Raw genomic sequence first — 25074 nt, forward strand, 5'->3', positions numbered from 1 at the left:
ATTTACCATTACCAGCTTCTTTTTACTACCTGGTCACAGATATTATGCTGTAGGTACAGAGTTTTTATTAAGCAAAATTACTACCCTACCAACCAAACTAAGCTGGTTTAAATAGTTGCTATAAAAAGCGTGCCCTCACCACCTTTTTAGTTATACTGCAGACATCCCCAAACTGAGAGGAAATAACTAAATTTTGAAATACTGTTGAATTACAGGAAAAAAAAAAAAAAAAAAAATAGAGACCTTACTTCTCTAATGAGGAACCTGACAACCTAAGCACATGCAGAGTGCAAAACGTAGTGTGCTTTATAAACATTATTATTATATAATGTTAAAGCATACATTTTAAAAGCATGTGTAAATTGAGTGAATACGTACTACTTTTCTTTTTTTCTTTAATAGATGCTTGTTACTTTATAAGCATGCAAAAATAAGTAAAGAGGTAAGAAAAATAATGAAAAATAGTGCTTTTGATTGCATTACAGTAACTTGATACAGGAGAGGGTGAATGCCTGTTTAAACAGAACAAAACAAAGCATATCTGATATCAGTGACGTGCTGGCTATTAGAAATAGAGATATCGCTTTCAGCTCCTTGTAGAACAGGCCAAATGCTAATCACTGTCATCAATGTAAAATGAAATTAAATCCACTGAAGCCAAAAAGAATACAGAACTTGCAAACATATGCAAAAGGGCATATTTATACAAATGTAACTGATATGGCCCATTATGCTAAAAAAATTATCTTAAACTGTAAAGATAGAAGAAGGAGCTTTTAATTGTCCAAGGCAGCTGAACTTCTGATTAGGTCTAAAAGTAATTATCTACTAGTGCACCTACATTTTTTCATTTTTGTAATTACAATGTTTTTGCAGCATTAGAGTAGAAAAATCCATTCTCCGCACTAATAGTACACATCAAAGAATTAGGAATATCTTTTAAGAGTACAGTCATAATACCTCAATTTTAAGAACTTGCTTCCTGAACGTTTCCAGACCGAGAGATAAACGAGGGGCTAAATGAAGGGACAGTAGCATAATCCTCTCTAAATGGGCTTATACAATGCTATTAATGCTGCTTTTGCAGCATTAAGATACTTCAGTTGAGATCATTCCAAAGCTAAAACTGTGTGCAGAGGCCACCTCCAGGTCAGGGACATTAAGTTATTTTGCAGTCACACTGTTACTCCACTGCCTCATCTACTATTGCTATTGTCTGATAAATGGCAACATGCTATTTTTAGGGAATAAAAATGAGGGGGTAAACATATTCTACTATACTATGTTAAAAATAGAGTTTTATTCTAGCAAGTAAGTACACTAAGACTCAGAAACTTTATTACCAAGAACACGCAGCACAAGAGAGACAGAAAGAAGAATTTTGGGTCAAGGATACAGCATAAAGCCACTTTATTACCAAAGTGCTGCAACAGCTCTACTTTAGTCTCCATTCATTGTAGAAAGGACTCAAATCTTAAGGTTGTGGCAGAAAAATGACATAATAAATTCAAGGGTATCCAATGTTTATATTATGGTGGGAATCAAATATTTGTATTACAGAAAGTGCTAAATCTATCCTGGCAGCATTCAGAATGGTGGCTGGAGAGAACTCAAATAGGTCAAGAAAGTAAGTGCTAAAATTATTTTTTCATCATAAAACTATCCTGATCTGTTGTTTTTAAACCTGCCATCTAGTATGTTTTTATTATTTAATATGTACGGGTCTAATAACAGGCAAGTAACACAGGAAAGTAACAACAATCTGCTTGAAAAAAAAAAATCCAGATCATAACCCTCCATCTACCCCTCTTTACTTTTTTTGTTCCATTTATTCTCTGCCTCACCATCTTTCTACCCTTTTAAGTAGTAGGCTCACATATATTACTATGTCAGTATTAAATACATTTTAGCATTTCATGTTAAGAAAATTTTCCATTCTTTTTACATAGCATTTGAGCATTTAACAAAAGAGCCAAGAAAAAACAAAAATCCTAAACAGAATTAAATCTTTTCCTATAATTATACACAAATCATGAAAGAATCTATATGAAAGAATTAAACTGAAGGCATGGATTTTGATCACATAATGTTTACCGCAGATTTATAGAACTCAAATCCTGAGATTTTCATGCTAATCTTCAGTAAGAGTTAATACTGATGAGAATACATTACAAACTGTCTTCTCTGTCCAAGCTGTCCTGCTTTGTAAACAAAAGCAGAACAATCAAAATAAGTCATTTTAAAAGCAGTACAAGTTTAAACTGGTTCTGAAATTAGGCACCTAGCAAGAGACACATACCAATTCATTTCTTTGAATACAGGTCTTATTATTCAAAACAATATGCAGAATTTTATCTGACTCTGAAGTAACAGGGCATATGAACAGTTGCCCTTATTCAACATAATTTCACCTTTCCTAAATAATACCACCTTCTTTAAGGGCTTTCAGAACAAGAGTAAAACCATCCCTACAGCGACAATAAGCAACATGGACTCTTTTAATCTGGCAATATAAAAGCCAGAGGAAACAATAGATAACTGCTATGTCCATCCAGCAGTTTTGATTAAAATTGTTATATTCTCTACAGGTGTGCCAGTTCTTTTCTGTGAAGAAAACCACAGTTTCAGGATTTAAATGATTTTAAGACTCTCATAGAATTGAAACTACAGGTTATGATCGGATTAGTATGCATGCAGAGCCTTCTTTTAGTTCTTTTTCTTTCAAATTATGTTTATTTCTTTGCCTCTCTTCTTCTCATTCTAAATTTCTGATGAGTCTCTGCCCAATCTAGAGAAGGTATCCACAAACAAGAATATTGGGCTAACGGGACCTAATTCCTTTTTTGGCTACACAGGCGTACAACTGTGAAGTGAATGGTTTTATAATGATATCTGGAACAAGAAGAACAAAGTACTTAAGCTTGCAAACACTGGAAAAAATATACATTTCTTCTATGTTCCAGGCAGGGAGAACACAGATTATACCATTTTAATATCAGAACCTGCATCACTTTCTTTTTTAAAAGTACTTGCATCATATTCCAGGCACAGTTATACTTCTAGTTGTCTTTTATATATACTTAAAAGTATTGTCACACACTTTTCAGAGTCTCATTGGTCCCAAGTGAAGAAGTAATAAAAGAGAGAACCACCCCAGTTTTGACTGTCAGGACAGCACACCTGAGAGTACAGAAACCTCTCTCTAACAGCAACAGAGTTAAAGGCAGAGATAAACAACCTTTAAGTAGTTCGTTCTGTCCCAGACCTCGCTCTTCTTACCAACCTTGCTCTATATTCCAGGCTGGATTTACTATTTACATTTAGGTCAACATTGTTGTTCCAACATTAGAAAGCGTTACCTTGCTCAAAACATACACTCCCTATGTATATTCCAAATTAAACTTTTTGTCTTAAGAGAAAAAAAAAAACCCAAGTTTCACTGCATCTTCCTCCTATTAACCTGCAGGAATCATACTAGTTTATAGAGAATTAGTTAGATTTGACAGAATTATTTATTAATTTCCAGTCATAATATGTGTTCAGATGCATTAAGTACAATAACTTTGCATAAGTTCTGGAGAGCAAAATGGGTCTTGCAGAGCTTTCACTGGAGATGCTTTGGAAGCCGTCCCACTTGGCTTTCAGAATGAATCTATAGGCATCGGAACAAAACAATTTCTAAAGGAAGCGCACGTAATGCCACAGTTACTGATGGTCAATAAACAGAAAACCTAACAATGTCATTTCAATGCAAATGCTTCTCAAACTGGAATGCAATTTAACCACAGTATTGATATTTAAGTGGACATAAGACACAACCCAAAGAAGGTAAATGGGAACGTTTGTGCTGATTACCTTTTATCAGCTATTATCTCTTTCTTTGTCAATTTTCTTGTATGCAGTAAAGGAAAAGTCTTCCCATATTAATACTGAAGTCTGTTATTCCATCAACATAAGAATGAAAAAAAGAAAGGAATGAAAGATGAGTAGTACACTTTGAACTCAGCCAATATGGATTTAGCTGCTTTACCGTAAATTACTTCCTAGGCAAACCTTCCTATAACTGATTCCTTCTCTTCAGCCAATGCTATCTGTATTTCATCATAATCTCATAAGAACAAGCTACTAAAGGTCATGAGTCAAGAGAAGTTGGACCATTACTAACAGAAAGTTTAATAAGAGGTTCCAAAGGATGCAAGTACAATATGGCAATACTGGCTCAGGTCCTGAAACCCGGTCTACCTTGACAATACTGCTTCCAGTTCAGGACATACAGCTTGTTCACATGTCCCCACACGGCAGTCAACTGAGCACTCCCTAAAGGAATTATGTTCCCATTTACCTTAGATATATACCTCACGTTCTTAAGCTCTTAATAAAAAACTACCAAGAGCTTTGATGAAACGGAATTTTCTGTTTAAATATCCGTCTTGTATTGGTTCATAAAACTGCCTCACCATATGGTTTCTTATTACTTTTAATGATATATAAGATGCAAAATATAACACCACTAGAAAACAGTAGAAAAGCATAGATGATGAAAAGACAGACACATGGAGAGAACATGAACAGAAAAGCCTGAGAAGAGCAAAATACAAAGTAATAAACAGATCCTATGTGAAATCAAGAGCTCACAGTCATGTTGTGGACGTTAGAACACTCATGGTACTGTTGCATAGCTCTGCGTGTTCATTTTGAGAGGCAAAAACATTAACACTGCATAATTTTAAACAGTAAAGCCAAGTTTGTCCCTTCATTTTTATTTTTAAATTGCACAAAACACAAAGATTTGTGGTGCATAAAGCTATTTTGAATAGGCTGCTTAATTGGTACTCTAAGTCTAATATATCAGCCGCCTGGGGATCCGGACAGCAGCCAAGCATCTCAAGTTCAATACATACGGTAGCTCTATCTGTTCTTTCTCCTAACATACGAGGACTACAGCTACTACAACTTTACAGTTACCACTAATGCAGCTTTCATAAAATTTGCTTTATAAAACTCCTCCCCAACTTATTAAAGCTATTAAAAGAGCACATCAGTACTTCAAGGTATTCTGGACTGAGAAGTACTTGATTTTTTTGTTGTTGTTTTTAAACACACTTCAATTCAATAGCTCAATGTGAAAAGTTCAGGATAGCTGGTCACTTTTTTGGCATTATATTCATAAATACAGCAAGTTGTTATTCTGTTTCTCCTCAACTAGAAAAGGAGAGATGCCACATGAAGTCAGTAATCATATCATACATGTACTAGCACTGTCTGCATATCACTTTTTTCTATCAAATTTCTTTACAAGGGAAGCTGTGTTAAAACTTCTATTTTACAAAAGCTTAAATTTAAACATGCCCATGTTGAGATGATTTCCAATAGCTCAGTGAATAGTGATGCATTGTAGTGCGTCAAATAAAGCTGAAACAGCTTGGTAGGATCTTTGGAATATAAATGGAACAGCACAGGTTTATATTAAGGCAGAATTTCTTTCTCCATGTATACGTATTTTAAAAAAATCCAATCAGTCAATTTCTTTCTGTTCACTTTCTCACAAGAATAAGTGGTATCAATATTCCTGAAAGGTGAATTTGGGACTCAAGTACCTTAAATATTTGTCAAAAGGAAACTTCTAATTATGTTATGGATTTAGATAAAATCCTTTTATTGCATAGAAGATGACAAAGGATTTCTGTAATTAATCATTATAGTTTAAATACTGTTGTCAAAATGTTAAATATTTACAAGGCACTGGCCACTGTCTTTTCATATACAAAAATAAATTTGCAAACAACTGTAATGAAGAAAAGAATTACAGAATTATACAGTATTTCACCAAAAGGCAAAGGTAACATTTCAAGTATGACCATGTATTCATTCTAACTGATCTGCCCATCATGATTTGAAGGTGATCTATTGGTTCCATATATTTAAAGAAGAAAAGCTTTATCGTATACGAGCATGGTTACAAAGCTATATGCATCACTGATTTAAAAAAAACCAAAACTGTATGCTGTCCTAGAAATTTACATTAATATGCTCTTACAGTAGCTTAATTAAATACTCACTACTAAGTATGACTTCTAAATAGTGTGAATTGTACAAAATTTAATTTGGAACTATTCAGAAACACCAGCTGCAAAAAAATAGAGTATTTCCTTACAAAATCCTGCCAAATCATCATACTCCTTTGGAAATGTCTATTACTATCCATTATCTGATCTCAAAGGACAAACCTAGAGAAGCTGTTATTAAGTTTTGACCCTAATTCTATTATAAATATTTACCATCATGGGAATACTCTGAACTTTACTCCTTACTTTGCTCTGGAGACATCACCTAAAGGAACCGTTCTATTTTAAGTGTATCAAATAATGAAATACTGGCAAGTTTCTCAGTTTTTCTTAAGCAGTATGTTCCATGAAAACAAATCATATATTTTTCCTTCATCAATTCGTGTTCATCCTGATTTGTACATAGGTTGTCATGCTCTGCATCACAATTGTTTCCGTCTATATACTGCAGACAAATAGGGAATGATGAAATTTATTTACTGAATTATTAAACTGTTGTTTACATGAGAAAATAACTTACCTTGCAAATCTACACTATCGCCATCCTTCAACAGTTATTGTAATAAATGTGCTAGAGATTATCAATTCAGCTGCAGTCCACAACAGTAACAAGGTTGTCCTGGTCATAGAAAAACTGTTTTTATTCCTCTCCAATTTTTCTGCCCAATCACTTCATAGACAAGGATTGAACATATAGTATTCACTCTAGTAAATAGAGAGACCAGAATTTTCAAGCTTACATACCTTATATGGCACCACAAAATCCATTTCTAATCACCAAAATAAAAACCTGGATTTTCCAATGAACTGTTCACCTGTGTATCTCTCCACCAGAATCTGAGAATTTAAGCTATTTCACTGCAGTGCCTTTCTCTTTGGCATCCAGAAAATTGCCTACTAACTTCTAGTTTCAGAATAATGTTTTTCATACCACAGGCCGAGTAGCCAGAAATAAATCAACCTGACTTACAGATAGTCTTTTAGAAAAGCTAAAAGAAAGACCAAATAAAAAAGTATCAAACCACTTGCTTTGACTAGCAAATATACGAAGTTGGTTCATAAAAAATAGCACAGAGGTATTCATCAGGTTACTATTCTACATTGTACTATAGCCACTTTAAACTGATGAGACAGATTTTATATGTGGTATCAACCACTCCCAGGGTTTTGCAGAGTTATGTTTATGAAAGGTTAACAGCAGGCACTAATACGAGTATCATGACTCTTTTCAGGCAGTAGGTGAAACCTTGAAGAAAAAGTGGCTCTGTCTTCAAAAAAGTGACCTGACCTTTGCTTTGGTGGGTTTTTACTCTGCAAGAAATAAAAAGCACTGCATGCTTTCCGATGCATCCTTTCTAGCTGATAAACTATTTTGTTCTAGCACTCAGCACAAAAGGACTACATTTATAAAGATCAAATAGCATGTTATTAGTGCTAGCTAATGATAGCTCCACGCGTCATATGAGAAACAAGCTTCATAGACCTGGAATATGTCATATGAATCATGAACAGAGTAAATATGTAATTGGCCAAGAACCTTTGATATGCTTACTAATTAGAAGTAATTCTCATTGAATTAAATATACTAATTTTACAATGACTTTGCAGTTTTTTGGATATCAAAGGCACCACAAATCCAGCATGCTTATCATTTATGACATTTCTGCTCTGAGAATTTCTTGCAGCATGCGAAGAACTCTCTATAGGGAACTGTGATGTGTTGCACAAGGAAGCTAACCTAACACTGACCTGACGATCAATTAAATCTGTTCAAAAACCATAATAGAATGTAATGTTTTTACCTGCAATTGATGAAATGTTTCTGAAACAACAAAGTGTAGCGCAGTATAAGCAATACTGTTGGGTTTTTTATTGGACACAGAGCTAGTGAAAGTAATTCTAGTATAAGATGTGGTAGTAAAAAACCCCTTCTGTTAATAGACTTTTAAGTATTTAAATACATTTAAGTCTAGTGTAAAATGCTGCTTTTATGGAGCCAGATCCTGCAGTCTTTGCACAGCTAAAACTTCCACAGAAATCAATGGGAGCTTTATAAGTATAACAGTAAGGATATGCCCAGGGTCACTAGCATAATGGAGTTCTGCTGCTATGCTTTATGTGTACGCTCAGACTTTCTCTGTCACTTGCAAGAGTATAAGAGATCAAAATACAGAAATCCATGTGAAATCAAGATGACAAATACCCTTTTTAAATAAATAGTATGGCCTCAAAGAGAGTGTGACACAAAATGTTAGTGCATTTTTTGTTTGGCTGAAATATTAACATTAAATATTGTTAAAACATTTTTTACTTTGTCTTGAATATTTACAATATATTAAATGAATTTTAAGAAATGTGAAGTTTAAAAAAAATCCTTAGAGTAAGTTCAACAACAATGACCTTTTTTGGGAGAACTGTAGCAATGCCTATGATGGCAGAATTTGGCTCCGTATATTCTGTTAGCAAAACCAGAATGTTTATGTGATGTAAATTGCTTTTAAAAATGTTACTAGAGCTATAAACACTGCAGGCCCAGCCCTACAGGTTATACTTTCAAATTTCAGGGAGAATTTGCCTCAGTGAACTACAAGGATCTGTGCTTTCTTTGCAAAATCAGCTTGATGCTATTTTTAAGCAAAAACCAGGTATTTCAGATACAAACTTTTGGGTAACCAAAATTAAATCAAGGGGCTGATCCTGCAGACCTTACTCCTATGGAGATCCTATCCTGCAAAAGGTCCAAATCCTTCCGTTTGCACTGGAGCATTTCCAGCCAGCCTTGCCCCAGCAAGGTAGTGCCGTATTCCCGTCGACTTCAATGGGGCAACTCTAATGAGTCACGAGACTACGGCTAGACCCCAACCGCATTGATAACGGACGGGTTCACAGATAATTTATTATTATTATTATTATTTTTAACCAGTGTTTGTGTATTCTACTTTCAACCAAGCTTTGCTTCCAGCCGTAAACGCCGTCAGTTTAACGACTGGATGGTTCTGGGGTGTGTTGTTGGGAAGCGGTTGCTGTTGCCAGGCTCGCTGCTGACTCGCACCATTGTTGATTTCGCTGTTGTAGGGGAAAGGCTCTAGGGCGGCAGATAAGGCTGTTGCCATGGTGATGAAGGAGATTCCGAGGGAGGAGTCTGCAGAAGAAAAGCCCCTCCTTACTATGACATCACAGGTGGGCGGAGCGCGGGGCTCTGAGGAGGCCGCGGACACAGCGCGAGTCACCGGCCGCTCGGGAGATGCGAAAGCCCCAGGCGAACTGCGGGACAGGCGGCCTGAGGGGACCCTCACCCCCCCTGTAGCTGCCCCTCGGTGCAACTTCAGCTTCAGTGGAGCTGGTTGAACCACCTGCTAGAGGATCGCACACCAGTGTCATCACATTTCCTCACTGACACAGGGGAAAATAGCGTGGGGTAAATAACGTAATCGCTTGGGGTTTCAGATGTACTGACGTGAAAATTTACACAAAAATGCATTTTTCCCCAAATAAAGGGACGTGTAGAAAGTACGATATATGTCAGTTACCAGAAAGTTAGTTAAAACCAATTTAAAATTTCAATTATAATTCATGCCATCAATATTGACACCGCAGATATTCATTTGCATATTTAAATACTCATACTCAATGCGTATCTTAAATAAGAAACAACCACTTCACGGCAGTATCGTTTTCAATATCTCAGATCCCATTCCTAAGCTCTCACTAGGATTCTACTCCTGGTCCAAGTCAGAATATGTTACTTTGCACACCCCATTGCTTTCATTTCTGCAACTTCAGTCAAAGGAAGGACGTGACATCACACTAAACCTTACGCCTTGGAGCACCCATCGGGCCTTAGGTGGTTTCATTAGTTTATTGAAGACAGTGACTGAACACTACTGTAACACACCACACTTCCGCCTCACTACAAGAGTGGATTTTATTCTCTCCTGTTGCTCACATGCATGAACTTGTTCCCCAAGCAAGTGCATTTAGTTTACTGTTAATATTTAGTGCACACAAGTTACTCCTACTCAACAGAAGGTTTAATGGAAGTAATCTTACTACACAGTTGTTCTTACGCGAGAGCCTTCAACAAAATCCACAATCCTGTTTCATTCCCTTCATGTTTTAGGATAACAGCTACTGTACTTTTTCAAAGTATGTAGGATGCACACAAGGCCACACATACTTCTCTTAGAGTGCATCACAGATGCGCTGCAGTAATATGCACACCTCGTAGAAATACCACCGTCTACTTTGGAAACCAGGTCTGGCAATCTCCTCCTCAGCCCCTGTTGAACACCGTATTTTGCTTGTGGTGAACTCTAATGTCTATGAAGTAATTGCACAAAGGAAAAGGATGCTCTCTTTAAGGCATCATTTCTAATTTTCTACTAAGTGATTAACAAACAATTAGAAACCAGCTTAAAATGCTGTTCCCTCTACCTACCCACACCTCCCCCTGTCCCACCCTGTCCCCTCCCCCCCGAAAAAAAAAATGCAAAACTTCCATTGGCTTCAACAGGGCCAGGGGTTCAGCCTGGGTTCATTAAATGTTTAATGCACCATTTTAGTGGTTGTCTGTCAGTCTACTCAGCAATAGCCTATGATAAACTTATGAGTAAAATGCTTGTGTCTGTTAGTCAGCGTAGTATCTTCCACTAAACACAAATACCTACTTCCCTGCTATGCACCAAAGGGGTGCAGAAGCCAAAAGGAAGCAGAATCAAGTGAAAAAGTGAGTATTTTCCATAGCCATCTCTGCATCATGTATGTGTGATGTGCAGTTATACAACCATATTGCATACATCATTTGTATCCTAATTGTCTGGCTGCAATGTTGTTTTGAGATGCTTCCTCTTTAGTGTGTCCACGTAAACCTCTCGTTCAGACCATTCATTCAGAATAATGCACTGCTGTATTGCGATATACGTTTAGCCATCACCATGAAAGTGTTTGTCTCTGCTCTTTACATGATGAAACAGATGGATGTGGTTGCTGCTCACAGGGTGAAACATGCAAGTTCCAAACTGGCTGCAAACAAGTTTCCCAAGCCAGATCAAATTGGATCACGAGAACAAGGCCTGGTCTTTCCAAAGTTATCACCACCACCAAACCCAGTACAGCCACATATATATCTTAGGAAGTAATTGTTTACATTAGGTATCTATGTTGCTCCATCCCTACAACTAACTAAGCAAGAAACCTGCAAGAAAAATGCAAGGATCAAGGCCAGATAGAGGAGTACTGCCTTTTCCAAAAGTAAAAAAAAAAGTGAAATCTCACATTTCCAAAATCTTTGATGAATGGAGGATTAATCATGTCTGACTCTGGAAGCAGACTCCACAGGAAGCATAAGTGGAATATGATACACAAAGAGACTCTAAATCCTCATTTTGAGAGAAATAGTTAGCGATAATATACAGAGGTCCCTGAATTTATATTTTAAGAGATGCCTCTTTGCTGTCTGCCTCTGGAAAATGTTAAACACATATCCAACACAGAACAAGTCAGAAAAATATTCACATTTTATTGTTATGCTCCTAGCAAAGCCCTGCTTGTAAAATATGACACTTACTTGTTGACATAAATACTGTGAATTAAATTTTAATGAAGCTTCCAATTCACAGATTATTTTGTATCATCAGACCTGGAAGCAAATCTTCAAATAACATGAATCAAAAAAGTCCTGCAGACTCCAGAGGGGCTATGCCAATATTTGGCAACCGGGAATCTTGACCATCATTCCAACAATAATGAGTATACTACAATAAGCAGAGGGATATTCTTGGTAATTGAATAGGCCTTTCAGTAACTATTTTTTGTGATTCTCTCTCAATTACTTTCAATGAGAGTCACTTTATTAGTGTGAGAAAGCATTCAGTAGTTGCCAAATTTAATACTTCAAGCATCAGAGTGAGCTTTCAGTACTAATGGGATTTTGTAGAACATAACTCTATACTACGTTGCCGTCTCCATTTATCTTTTTAAAGATAATTCAGAAGAGACTGGAACAAATGAAAAAAGGTGGGTTTTTTCATATGAATAGAATCTACAAAAAATGAAATAAAGTTTACTGTATGTTAAAGACTAACTAGAAGTTAAGCTATGAGCAAATATACTGCTAACTGAAGCAGAGAAATAAATGAGAAAAATTGTGCATAAAAGTTTGATTTGAATTCCAAAATAAAATTTTTGTTTAACCTCTTCACAGCTTCTTTGCATTTTACAGGAGAAAAAAGCTCACTTCAGAATTACTTTTTAATGAGAAATTTAAACCTAAATAACCCCTGGAGTCAAAGTTTAATTGTACAGTCAGCTATGAAATTCCCAATTTACTGCAGGTCAGTGAACTTCAAAGGATCGGATTCAATAAAGTACTTCAATCCACACTTATATTTTAAAATATGATTAACTGCTTTATTGAGCAGCAAAAAAGTGCATGCTTAAATGCCTTGCCAGCCTGATTTTAAACAAACAAATCTCACAGTGTCACAAGAATTATTTGTCCCAGATTCATCACACCTAATTTAGATTCTTCATTAGAGTACATAAATTGGAAAGCTAGTGATGGTAGGATCCTTATCAAGATAACAGAAAGAGTTAAGACCTGCAGGAGGTGATTCATGTCCAAGATGATCCTCTGGCAAATATACTCTGGTATTATATGGAACAAAAATGGGAGCCCATGAAAAATTCACCAATAAGAAAAAGAAATGCAAATTATATATTGAAAGCTATCACCACTTCTGTTTATAACTGAAAAATATGGGAGCTGCCTACTTAGAATTTACATGAACTACACAGACATTGCTCAGAGTACAATTTTGATATTGACTACTTATAATTTAAAAAGTCAACCTACAGAACACTTAGTTTTAGAATTGGAACTGGAAAGAAGAATTTTAAGAAGTTGAAATTACATTATAAGAAACATGCTGAAATTCATCCTATCCCATGAAAAATGCAGGCTACAACACACAAGTTGTCAAAAAAAGAGATATGTTTCATGACTACACCCCAATTAACTCCACCAGATACTTAAGACACTTTTTATAGTCTCTCTATGAGGTATTAGTTAGTATTCAGAGTAGGAACTTTTTTTTGTTTCAAAGTGAACTTCATCTGCATGCCATTTGTTGATCCGAGCACATTTATATTTGCTCAAGGGCTTATGAGTAAAATACTCCAACACTTCCACTGCCTAAATTCCACTGACCTTTTTTTTTTTTTCCTTGCTTGGTTGGGCTTTTTGTTTTGTTCTGGGGTTTTGTTTTGTTTGTTTGGGTTGTTTGTTTTGGTTTTTGGTTTTTTGGTTTTTGGTTTTTTTTTTTTTTGTTTGGTTGTTTTTTTTAAACTCTGATAGGAGATCTCTCAAATGCTTCCTTTCAACTTTATAAAGGAAACAGAGTAAAGATAGCTAGTATTCAGCCCAATGTTGTTAGTAGATTTTTCTCATGTGTGTATCGAGGACTCACTACATGAATTTGATTGCATAATCACAGTTTTCCATATAAAAGTTAACAGTCCCATTTGGATCAAGCATGTTCATGCTAAGCTTCTTAGCATTAGACTTGCATTGCCTTACAGCCCACTCCATAAATGTTTACTAAATAATGCTACAACAGAATGGCAGAAAGTTAAAGTGAATGTAATCAGCTTCTGTTCTCTTTTATACCAATCTAAACTAGAATTAACTCCATTTTAACTAATTGATATATATTAATATAAAAAAAGGCAAAAATCATGCCAGTTTTAGATAATTAAGTTTGGACTACAATAATTCACTGTACATTCCAATCTGCTCTCTGAGAACAGTGGCAATTTCCTCACTGATCTTAGGAGGACTAGACCTGAGATCATATTTTTTTATATTCTTTTTAGAGGATTCATGATAAATTCATTAGCAGTATTTTCCATACATCTCAAATCTGTCTCGTTTGATTTATTATAAAAGTTTTGAGTAGTTTAGCAGGGGACACTTCTTAGGTTCTACTGATAACTCTTTTTCATCTATTATTAAAACTGGGTAAATACAAGAAGACTAAAAAAGAAAATACAAAATTCATAAATGCATGCTTAACAGTACAAATATTGATTGATTCTTTACCTCTAAGTTAAATACTGCTCAACGTTATTATTGCTTTTAGGGCAGTATGCATAATTTCAGCAGAAATATTCTCACGAGTATAATAAAGTTGCCTTGACAATATGCTTAAAAGTCATAAATTGGCTGCTTGCCTAAAGTTATACAGATTTCTCTGTCACATAAATTAAATAAATTTTCCATGAAATAACAGTTTTAATTTAAAATTACCATGGGAATTGATGGTGTAATTTCTTCATAAAATAAAAAATCAACTATACTGTTTCATACATTTTAAAATGCCTTACCATTCCATAAGCACAGAAAGATTTGGACAAACATTTTTTTGTAAATAAAATATTATACCAGTTTAACCCTGTTTTTTAAATATGAATTATTTATGAATAGGAATTAATTTTCAGAAATTTGATGGTTCTTCATTCATGAATACTCTAAGTAAAAACATACTATCCTGTTAAAGAGTTGCAAGCCATGTACTACAGTTGTTCTATATTCAATGAATTCACTGTTTGTACAATGAATCTGTTCTACTGAATTGCAAGTCCAAAAAAATTCACAAACAGCTTTCAAATTTCAAGCTTTTTCAAAGCAAACACATACAGTATGACAGATCCCTACACAGAAAGGCTGTATAACTTAACAAGAAATTACGACTTGCTTCCTATGACTGCCCACAGTAATGCATCCAAAACCACTGCCTTATTCTAGATATGCTACAGAACTCTGTTTTAAAAGAAAAATCCACAGAAAGGACAAGAAAAATCTGTGTGATTTCAAAGTAATTACAGCCTATATGCAAAGATACAGCAAGGGTACATTGAAAGATTAATTTTGTTGCATGGGAAATGAACAAAGGGCATTTTCAACACAGTTGAATATCAGTAGGAATGGCATAAGCTTTACAAAAATTAAATTCTGTGATAAGCCATGATATATTTGATATTGTTAATTCTCTCATCTTCATAGTCTTCACGCTGCTATAGCATGAAGATTTGGTCTTAAAAAAGCACCAGTTGTGCATCTTTCATCTAAATTGACATTTGATTATGTACCATACTCAGAATAGTGCATGAGGCTGTAAACAATCCACTACTGCTGAATCTCTTGAACTTATCTGTGTATCACCGGTGGTTCAAAAGAATTTGTACATGCAGCTCAGTTCTGTATGCTGGCAACCTTCTTTACTTTCAGCTAATGAAAAACATTAAATAATTTTCTAATATTTTGTAAGCAGTCATCATAGTTGCTCCCAGAGATGCTGCAAAAGTAAAATGTAATACCTGCAATGTGAGTGAAACAGGACTCCTCTAGTTTCTGTCCTCCGCACCTTATTTAAAGGCATTTGAGAACTGTGGTTCTCAAAGTTTGACTTCCTCTTCAGCTGGAGTTGCCACACAAAAAGTAATTTCAATGAATGATACAGAAACCAGAATCTAGCATCATGAGTTACGGCTTGTTCCCAATCATGGCACTTGTGCCTCTCCACATCTCCCACAGGGTAAGTTTCTCCAGGGCTTTCTCAACAGATAACTTTGGATTCTGTAGCCTTCCTGTTCTACAGAATTTCCCAACCTGTATTAACATGTCAAATTTGTTAATCCCTCAGTTAACTAGAAGGCCATTTTAGAAGTACAGATGAAGTACTTCCATAAACTAACATTACAGAAATCATTTCTTTAAAGGAACATTCTGTAACTTTTTAGTGACTATATTACTTTAACGATCTCTAAGTATCTATGATGATCAGTTAATTTTATCTTTGATCATCGTTGTAGAGTAGTTCTCCAGTTCAGATAGTGATATGGGGAAGGAAAATGCAAATCGCAGGGTAACACCACAAAGACAACACGTAGCCAAGTGAGGGAAAATAAATAAATAAAATCATCTAACACCCGGGAAAGGGAGGCACTCCATTTTAGTAAACAGCTTCCTTTACTTAAAAAGTGCATAGAGCATGCAGATATTAATGCAACAGGCAGGTTTACAGTAAATCACATTTTTATATGAGTAGTAAAGGCCGCCAAATTGTCAGTCACAGTCGAAATACTACAACAGTATCTTTTCTCCCCTTCCCCCATGGCTCTGATCCAGCAAGACAGTTAAGCGCATGCTTAACCTTGAGTTTTGCAGGACATGCTTAAGTGCTTTGCTGGAGTGAGGCCAAAATGCAGGAGCCAGATACAACTCCAATTCCCATATTTAGTTTCCTTTAGCCAGACCAAGAGGAACAGAGGGAAGGAGATGGTGAACTGTGAGATATTTAGTTCTACCTTCTATTCTTGCAGCAATACACCATAATATGGGTCAGCACTTACAAATACAGATAGGATGCTACTGTGACACAGTGATCACAGCAAGAGTTATCACCAAGCAATGCAACTGTTTACGAAGACACAGCATAAGCATGTTATCATTTACCGATTTAGACATCAAGCATAGGTTTTAAACAACACAGCTGGCATGTGAATTTAAATATCCAATACAGTGTCTACAGTAATCCTCCCACAGCTTCTCTGACTTCACACAAGCCCTCTATCAGTTGTTTGCATTAAGCCCCCGGGTCACTTGGCTTGTGTGATTTCAGGTAAGATATTGTCACCTCTGATTCACAGGCCACTCCACACGCTTCCTACTCCTTAACAACAGAGTAGCGGTTATCACCTGCTGAGCAAGACTAGTCTCTAGAGAGGCAGCAACACCAAACTGCTCTTTGCAAGAGGGTGAAATGAGTTTGTCTCATCCTTAGAGCTTCCTGCACTTCACGTTAGGTGGAAGTCAGTTATACCGCATGCCCTGTGAATTGATTCTCTGTTCTTGTGAAAGCCAAATATTTGGCTGGCACGTCAGTTTTGTTGGGACATAAATACACACTAGAGTGACAGAGAAAAAATTAGTATGACCCTGGCACAAGATGATGCAAAAAGTCAAGTAATAATCACACTTACTATACAATAGTAAATAAAGTGTGTGAGGTGGTAATTTTGATTGTGAAATACTTACAGACACACTAGAAAGGTGGGTGAAGAAAAACATAACTCACATATTCTGAGCTTTTAGCACAAGACCAGTGATTTTGTCAGGAGTTCCCTTTCCAAACCTCCCTCAGTGAGCAGAAAAAGAGGTCTTCCAGTTCGTGTCTGCCAAGATAATGATCCGCACACACAACTGTCAGGCCAGTACTTCCAGTTACACTCTAGAGAACAATAACCTCAATTTCTAGTTGTGGTTCCCGTTTATCAGGTTTTAGAAATAGCTAGTTAGTGGAAATGAATTCACTTGTTTCCTCTTACCCTAGTGAATGCCACCAAAGATCACAATATGCCAGATAAGTGCAGAGAACCTATCTATCAAGAAACCATTGCTGTGTATCATACAAATTAATTAGTGATTGAAGTTCATGCTTTAGTAGATGCCTCTGGTTAAGTTAAAAGAACAGCATAACACAAACTAGTCAAATTAATCTAACTTGTTCACGTATTTGTCCAGTCTCACCCAAGCAGCAGACAAGCTTCTCAGAGTACAGTTCAAAAATACAATTTCCCCAACAGCAAATCTGAGTTAAAAGGTTCCTGCTTTCTCCCATGCTCACTACCACATGTTCATTACCCCACCCTGAGCTTTCTAGGTCAGATCATTTCACTGATGCAGTCAGCAGCCCAACCACACTCTCACCAACACACTGAGTGGACAGTACAGCAAAAGGCGTAAGTGCCCAGGAGCAGCTTTGCTGCTGAACTGTACAGGGGATTACCCATTAGTAGTTTGGGTCTTCCTAAATTAGTGCCTTGAGTAATTCAATCAGCCTCAGATGACAAAATGGGTAGAATCCAATCCAACTAACTTGGGTAGCAAATTACATCTAAATTTTAGGTGCCTCTTGAACCAGTCCTTCTCAAATAAGTTCCATATATAGCCAGTGGGAAAGCTAAGTGCCTTTGAGAGCCTCCTGAGGGACAGCCTAAATTAGGCAGGCAGGATCTCTCTCTGGAGTTGCTTTTCTAGGCATTTATCTCTCCCCATTGAACATGGAGGGAATTTAGGCACTTAATTTAAGAGAACTAGTTCACTATGTGCTCAAAACATAGGTGCTAATTAGCTGCCTATGCCTGACTGGAACCCCCCAATTTAGAGTCCAAATAATTTATCTTAAAGACTAGCATTATGTTATGCCCTACTAACATTAAAAAAAAGAAACAAAACAGCATGCATTGTGCACTGCAAACAGATCAAGATCAGGAATGTAGTAAGAGAGTGTATAAAACGGAATGTCAGGACCATACCTTACTGACAGCCTCGGTGTGCTCCAGCAGTCCCACAGTGCAAGCCCAGTGCTCTAGGAAGAGAAAGCAGACAAAGCAGCCATGAGCAGGGCAGGTTGTGCAGGTGAACATTATCAACTGTAAATGTGATGCTAGGTAAGAAGTTGGTCCTCTCAGCTGTTCCCCTGAGCACCAGGTATGTTCCAGCTCCATCTGCCTTAAGGCCAAACTAAGCTGCTCTGTGGAAACTTTTCACAACAGTCCTGTTGGCCGCCCACTCCCCCCGTTGCCCCCCCCCCCCCCCCCTTTTTTTTTTTTTTTTTTTTTTTAAATCAGGCTACTCTCTAGGTATTTCATAACTCTCTGCATACAACATAAGATGTAGACTGGGAGCAAAGCAAAACCAAACCCATAGCAGTTGCTGTATACATACGTAATCTCACATTGTCTCTGGCACAGTAAAACACACCACCACTGACACCAGCATCGCAAAAGGTGTCTATATTAAAACCGTAAGCCAAAGGCCCTGAAGATGAGCAGAAAACAAGTTTTTACAGGACAGCAGAACTGCCACCATGGTGGCCACTGGGCACTCTCTGTGCCCCATGCAGGCTCTCTAGGGCAGCGCCAGGCCTGAGGAGAGGCCCTGGGGCTAAGGCTTCAGGAAGGTGTTTTACCAGGCAGGGCACTCCTGCAGGGTCAAGGGGAGAAAATAAGGCCTGGGAGGATTTAGGGGTGACTGCAGGGCAGAGGAAGAGATGCTGGGTGGGTGACTGAGGGAAGCTAAGACCAGGCTGGATATTAGCTAGAGGAAAGAAAAGCCTCTCATAGCCACTGCTCACTTTCAGGTGGCCAGCACTGCACCTCTTCCACAGCAATGTCCTCCCTCCTGTCCCAGCACCTCCATGCCCACCTAGGGTTGGGTATTTTTGACCCCAAACCAGCACCTTTCATTAGGCTCCCACTTACCCTTCAGGCCTAAGGATCACCCAGAAAGGGAATCCCCAGGAGCTGCTGGCACCTGCTCCTCATCTCACAGCAGCTCTAGGAGACCACTAGCCAAACCAGAGCTTTGGGAAAAGGAAAATGCGTCAGCAAAGGCAGCTGCAAGTAATAAACTTCATCAGCTGAATAAATGCAGACAGCTGTGAATGGGGTGGGTGACAGGGCACAGAAAATGGAGACCAGGTGATTCGCCTCAGTGCCCTGAGCTGCAGGACTGCCTAGCCTGCGCTGAGGGGAAATATGGCAGACATGGCCTCCAGCACTGCCTGACTTGGCCTCTGTGCCTTGTCTCAGATCTCTGCTAAATAATCCTTGCTTTGAGTATACTTAAGCAGTGGGGCTGATGTCAGCCATCAGATAATGCTTTTAACTCTCCCAGTATCTCTCCCAAAGCACCAAAAAACCCCCACAGATACACTTTTTGGAACAAAAAAGTCCAATAGCAGTACTGGGGTGAAAAAAAGCACCTTTTTCTGTGGTGCTGTTCTACAGCAGAAGTCAGTCACAGAAAATTCATTTTAATTTAGGAGTATTTAATACTATGGATGAGTCTCTTCACATGTATTAGTAATAAGGAGTATCATTTTCCACAGATTTTACATATCCTTCAGTTAAAGGAGTGTGGGGTTTTTTTCTTTGATTAACATAGATTTTATAAAGAAAAATTAAGTTCTTAGAGACATTATGAGAAGTTATGGCACTCACTGGCTAAATTAGTATTCGGAAATCAGCAGTTTCACAGGCTGAGTCTATACAGCTTGGCACGCGCACAAATATTGCACGCCTGAACACTGTGCGGCGGTGCAGTGCCAGCCGCCTGGCACCGGCTCCCAGCACCGCTTCCTCCAGCCCTGGGTGGCGTTGGGCGGCTTTCTTAATTTCACTTTGCTTCTCCTGTCTGCAGTGTAGAGATAATACTTCTCAGCTCTGCGGTGGTGCCAGGCTTGATTCATGAATGTTTTAAAGCATTCTGTGATATTCACCCTGAAAGGTGCTTGAGAACCATAAGTTATTACTTTAATATAGATAATAGTTTTCATCTCATGAATGCTTTATAGCACTACTCCAAATTCATGCCTGATAGAACTCTAATAACTTGATCAGGGTTAAACTAGGGATAAATTTGGTACAATATATGAGGCAGCAAAATGAAATTCAAAGCGTGAGACCAAGGGCTTACCCAGTGGCATTGCATACACAGTAATGTCAGAAACCTACCCCCCTGCCCGCTTACCTACAGCAAAAATATCAGCTCATGGCACTCTTTAACCTGTTAAGGTTTGATTCATCATGACGTGCCTACTTCACGACAAAAACATATTTTTCTAATATGTTCTATTGTTCTACATATGTAGTTTGTATTTATTGAGAATTCATAGACTTGATCATGTATTTGCTATCTGTTTTGACCCAGATATTTCAGTTGAAAGCACATTATTTTTCACAGGAACAATCCTTTTAATAAGACACTCCTACAGCTTCCAGTCCTTAGTCATGGGAGCATAGGACACAGGACTGGGAGGGATCCTCTGGGCCACAGTCCACTTCTAAAAAGCAATCACATCATAAACAGCCATGTAGAAAGCTTGTCAAAAGCCATTTTAAATAGTTGGGCTTTTTGTCCCCCTACCCTAAAAAAATACTTTCTGTATGCTTCACTGCTATGATAGCTAGAAAGATTCTTTTAATTCCCAGACCAGATCTATTCACGGCCAGTTTAGATCTCTTTGTTGTCGTGCCAGCCTTTCTCTATAGCTGAAATAACTTTCCTCCTCCAATGTCATCTAACCACTCTCCCTTTGTGTATACATGAAGAATAATTATATTCCTACTCAATCTTCATTTTGTTAGCCTAAGCAAGTCAAACTCTTTTAGTCTCCCTGTAAATGTGTTCTTTATTCCTCTGATCATTTGGGTGGCCCATCTCTGATGAATCTTACTATGTTCACAAAGTAAGAGAGTCAGAGAAGATGAAGCTATTTGTTTTCTAGTTAAATAAAAATGCTGCAAATGCAGCAGAAAGAAGACACAACTTAGTAAAAATTAAATCTTGGTGTTTGCTGGCAAAATTGATGAAGTGGATATTACCACCAATCTTCTTTCAGTTTGATGGTAGAATTTTATTAGGGGACTTTGAACAATACACTGCTGGTATCAAACTAATGAAGGCCTGTTGCTGAGCAAGTCTTCCTTTTATGAACAACATAATAAAGAAATTTCTAGGGATGAGATAACCAGCTTTGGAAAGAAAAAATATTTGCCAGACATCTGCTACTTCATACTTCACTTGAACCCTGGAGAAATTCAGATCTTTGTTGATTCTAGTCTCCTTCCCCGCCACTATTCTGATTTTCAGCATTACTACTGCTCTTCCTGGAGTTTATCCTCTTACCCCACAACAGGTTTGGGCAATAAATTGCCTTTCCAGTTGGTCTTCAGATTTTCTATTCTTCACCGTCCCCAGTGAGTGATCTTGGTTGTCTTGGTTCTCATAATCCTTATTAATTCCCTCCTTCTCCCATTCTTTCCTATTAAAGAAAATTTCCATGGAATGTAATGGGAAACTTGATAAGCATCCAAATCTTATGTGATAATGTACTCTATTGATACACTTTTATAAATACAGAAACAGAATATTTCCAATGAAGGTTTTACATTTACAGTGATTCCTATAGAACCTCTTCTTTCTTCCCTCCTGTCCCCCTCCAAATGGTGTAGGACTTTTCTTTATGCTGTTAGAATATTACAAAATAGATCATTGAAGATCCAGCTGATCCCGCAGCTTTGACAATCTTTCTGCTGGATATTCATCCGAATATGCAACTTGTTGAAAAGTGCAGCAGCTGTTACCGATGATAGTTCCTAGAATGGGATGTGTAAAGGCAAAAAGAAAAATGTATTCAAGCAATTTTTGCTGATATCTGGATTTGATCATAAAGAAACTTTTAAAATATTAAAGGTAATTTGGACAAGAATTAACTAGGTGTCCACCTTCATTTTTTCACCGATAGAAATGAGTAAGGACTGTCACCTAATCATAAACAGAAAAATAAGGTCCTCTTAAGTCTTAAATATCAGTACTAGGTAAAAGTATACACCTGGAGATAATGTGGGTACTGTAGAGCCACCTTTAATGGAAATCAAAGGTGTGCAGCTGGCATAAACGCAATTTCCAATCAAGTGTTGAGATTTACCAAATTAAACAAGTAACTTCTGTGCATTCAATGAGACAGCAACCTGGGTAATCAATTTGGAGAGTTAAAAACCCACATGATTAAGTCACCTGTATGGTGCATCTGCTGTCTGGGTTTAGCATATGCAGAATTAGAGTTTGGGACAATATCATTGCCAGATTTCTAAGTTAAGTGCCTGCATTTGCACGTTCTGCTACACACAGTTGGGCGGGCAATCACTCATCTGCCTTCCATGTTACTCATGTAAATTGGTATTTCAGTGCAAAACTGTAACGTCCTGCGCAAATGAATAAGTGCACATATTATACAGTCAGTCAGCGTTAGGTACCAGCTTAAATGTTTGACCCATCAAAATAATGGACTTTTTATTTCAATACCTCTGGCATTTTCTTGCAACTTTGTAATACAAAAATCAAGTACCAAACAACAGAGAATCTAAACTGTTTTGCTGTAATAACTTTAGAGGCCATCCTGCTACTGGAGTAGCTAAATGCCAATAATTAACAAATATCAAATGAGGATGAGTAAATACCTTTTTTGCCAGTTTTAATCCATGTTAGCATCCTAAATTTAAAAGTTCAAATATATCTGAGAGAAAATTTTGAAAATTCAACAATGGAAAAAGAGTGAAGAACAGAACAGAGAGGAGGAGAGCAGAGAGGATAAAAGTAAAGCTGAAATAGCTCCAGATGAAAGTAACAGACAGAGAGGAAACATGTTTTCACATTATTAAAGATAAAGTAAATGCAGGCCACACCATCAGACATCCATCCAGCTCAGCTTAGGTCTTGATCCTCCAATCAGAGGTAGATTGCAGAGAAGAGATTTATGAGACTGTTTCACTGTTTTGTCTTTTTAATCCCTAAGACATGAAATACCCTGTAATATAGATATTTCTTTTAGGTAGCAGAACACCAATGCATTCATGCAATTACAATAAAAAGGGAAAACTGCTCATAAATAAAAACTGTATTATGAGTCTTCACATAGTCAAAACTCATGCAGGAAATTCATACATTCACCAGGCTCCATCCACTGTCGTTCATATGTCTTTGTATTGCAGAGGAGTGTTTTCTGTCTCAGCAGGTTATTGTTTAATGGGCTAATAATGCACATCCGCTAGATTAAATAGTATTGTGCAAGTTCTGTGGGGAGGCATGTTACTGGTGAAAAAACCTGACCACTTCCAAATACTAAAAAAGCCCTGCTTAATCTCCTGGTGATAGAGAAGGCCAGCTTCACCCATTGATTTGAAGGGAGATACATCAGGCCTTGTATACTTCAGCCCTATAAGCAATAGTATGCAATAATTGCTATGGAAAAAATCCCCTTGCTGCTTTATTTTTGTGCAGTTTGTAAAATTGCAATATAATTTTGCCCCAAAAGAGTGACTGAATTTTTTTATTTTAAGCCCAGAGCTATTTGTACATCTTCTAATTGCAATCTCTTACTCTCACAATCACAAATAAAGCACATGATATTGTGAGAATATGTTCTATTTCTTTAAATTCTGCATCCCAACAACACTCTGTGACCCTGGGTTTTTTTTGTTGCTAGCTGGTGAATGAGCAACAAGAAAGCAGACCCCTTCTGAGCCCCTCCATTGATGACTTTCTCTGTGAAACTAAACCAGAAGCTGTTGCAAGGCCTGTAACATCAAATACTGCAGGTAAACAAAATTCTTCACTATCTCTCACTAGAGAGAAATAATTTTAGTTTTATCTTAATTATGGAACATTTTTGTCAAGTGACTTCTTGATTTGTTACTATTTGCACAAAATTACAAGCTGGTATTAAATCGTAATTGCCTGATCTATTAGTAGAAAAAACTCTGTTCATGACATTTGAGGGCAAATCTGATGTAATCCAAATCACATATATTCTAGCAGATCTCTGGGGATGAATTAAAGGGACCTTGTTTAAGTTCAACAGGAAGTACAAATCAGTTTGACCAATTCTCAATCTTTGTTTCTGCAAAATTTTAACCTATAGGTAAGCCACATTTAGTCTGGTTTTAACCAAATTTATTCCTTACTCTAGAAAGATTTTCTTTAATAAAAACTTGGATGGGATGTCAGAGAAAAGGGAAGAAATATCAAAACAGTTTATCCAGGCTGAATTCAGGCACTTTATTAGTGAAAGCGTCTAACACATTTCTTAGCTCCTTTGTGTTGTAGTGAGATAGTAGAGCAGATAATAAAAAGTAAGAGTGAATCCTGAAAGCCTTTTGAATTATATTGAGTTATATTTGAAGTATATGGTCCTTTGGAAGTGTTTTTAGAAATTGGCCTCCTCCTATTCAGTATTTGTGCAAAGGTGATCAAAGTGGTTGAGCAGATCAACTGAGATACAATAAAATCAGCATAGCACTATTATGATCTATTGCTATCTCATAAAATGACTTGACTTGTTAGAAGCTATTTAATTAAAATCTAGATACATGCAAATTATTAAAA

At 37.1% G+C, this 25074-nt stretch overlaps 1 protein-coding gene across 3 annotated transcripts in view; it reads left to right on the forward strand.

Moving 5' to 3' along the window:
- The first annotated feature begins 1140 nt into the window (after positions 1 to 1140).
- The window catches only part of PEX5L (peroxisomal biogenesis factor 5-like), a 47543-nt gene continuing 23609 nt past the window's right edge, over positions 1141 to 25074 (forward strand). For 2 of the 3 annotated variants that reach the window (XM_009582397.1, XM_009582399.1), the window contains exons 1-3: positions 7301 to 7363; positions 9141 to 9245; positions 24176 to 24287. In XM_009582397.1, the coding sequence (XP_009580692.1) occupies positions 9177 to 9245; positions 24176 to 24287 (181 nt within the window). In that variant the 5' untranslated portion in view covers positions 7301 to 7363; positions 9141 to 9176. Of the gene's footprint in view, positions 1150 to 7300; positions 7364 to 9140; positions 9246 to 24175; positions 24288 to 25074 lie in introns of those variants that run through there. The other variant, XM_009582398.1, reaches the window with a different exon arrangement.

Source organism: Fulmarus glacialis, unplaced genomic scaffold (assembly GCF_000690835.1).
Source record: "Fulmarus glacialis isolate BGI_N327 unplaced genomic scaffold, ASM69083v1 scaffold12867, whole genome shotgun sequence".
Taxonomy (NCBI): domain Eukaryota; kingdom Metazoa; phylum Chordata; class Aves; order Procellariiformes; family Procellariidae; genus Fulmarus; species Fulmarus glacialis.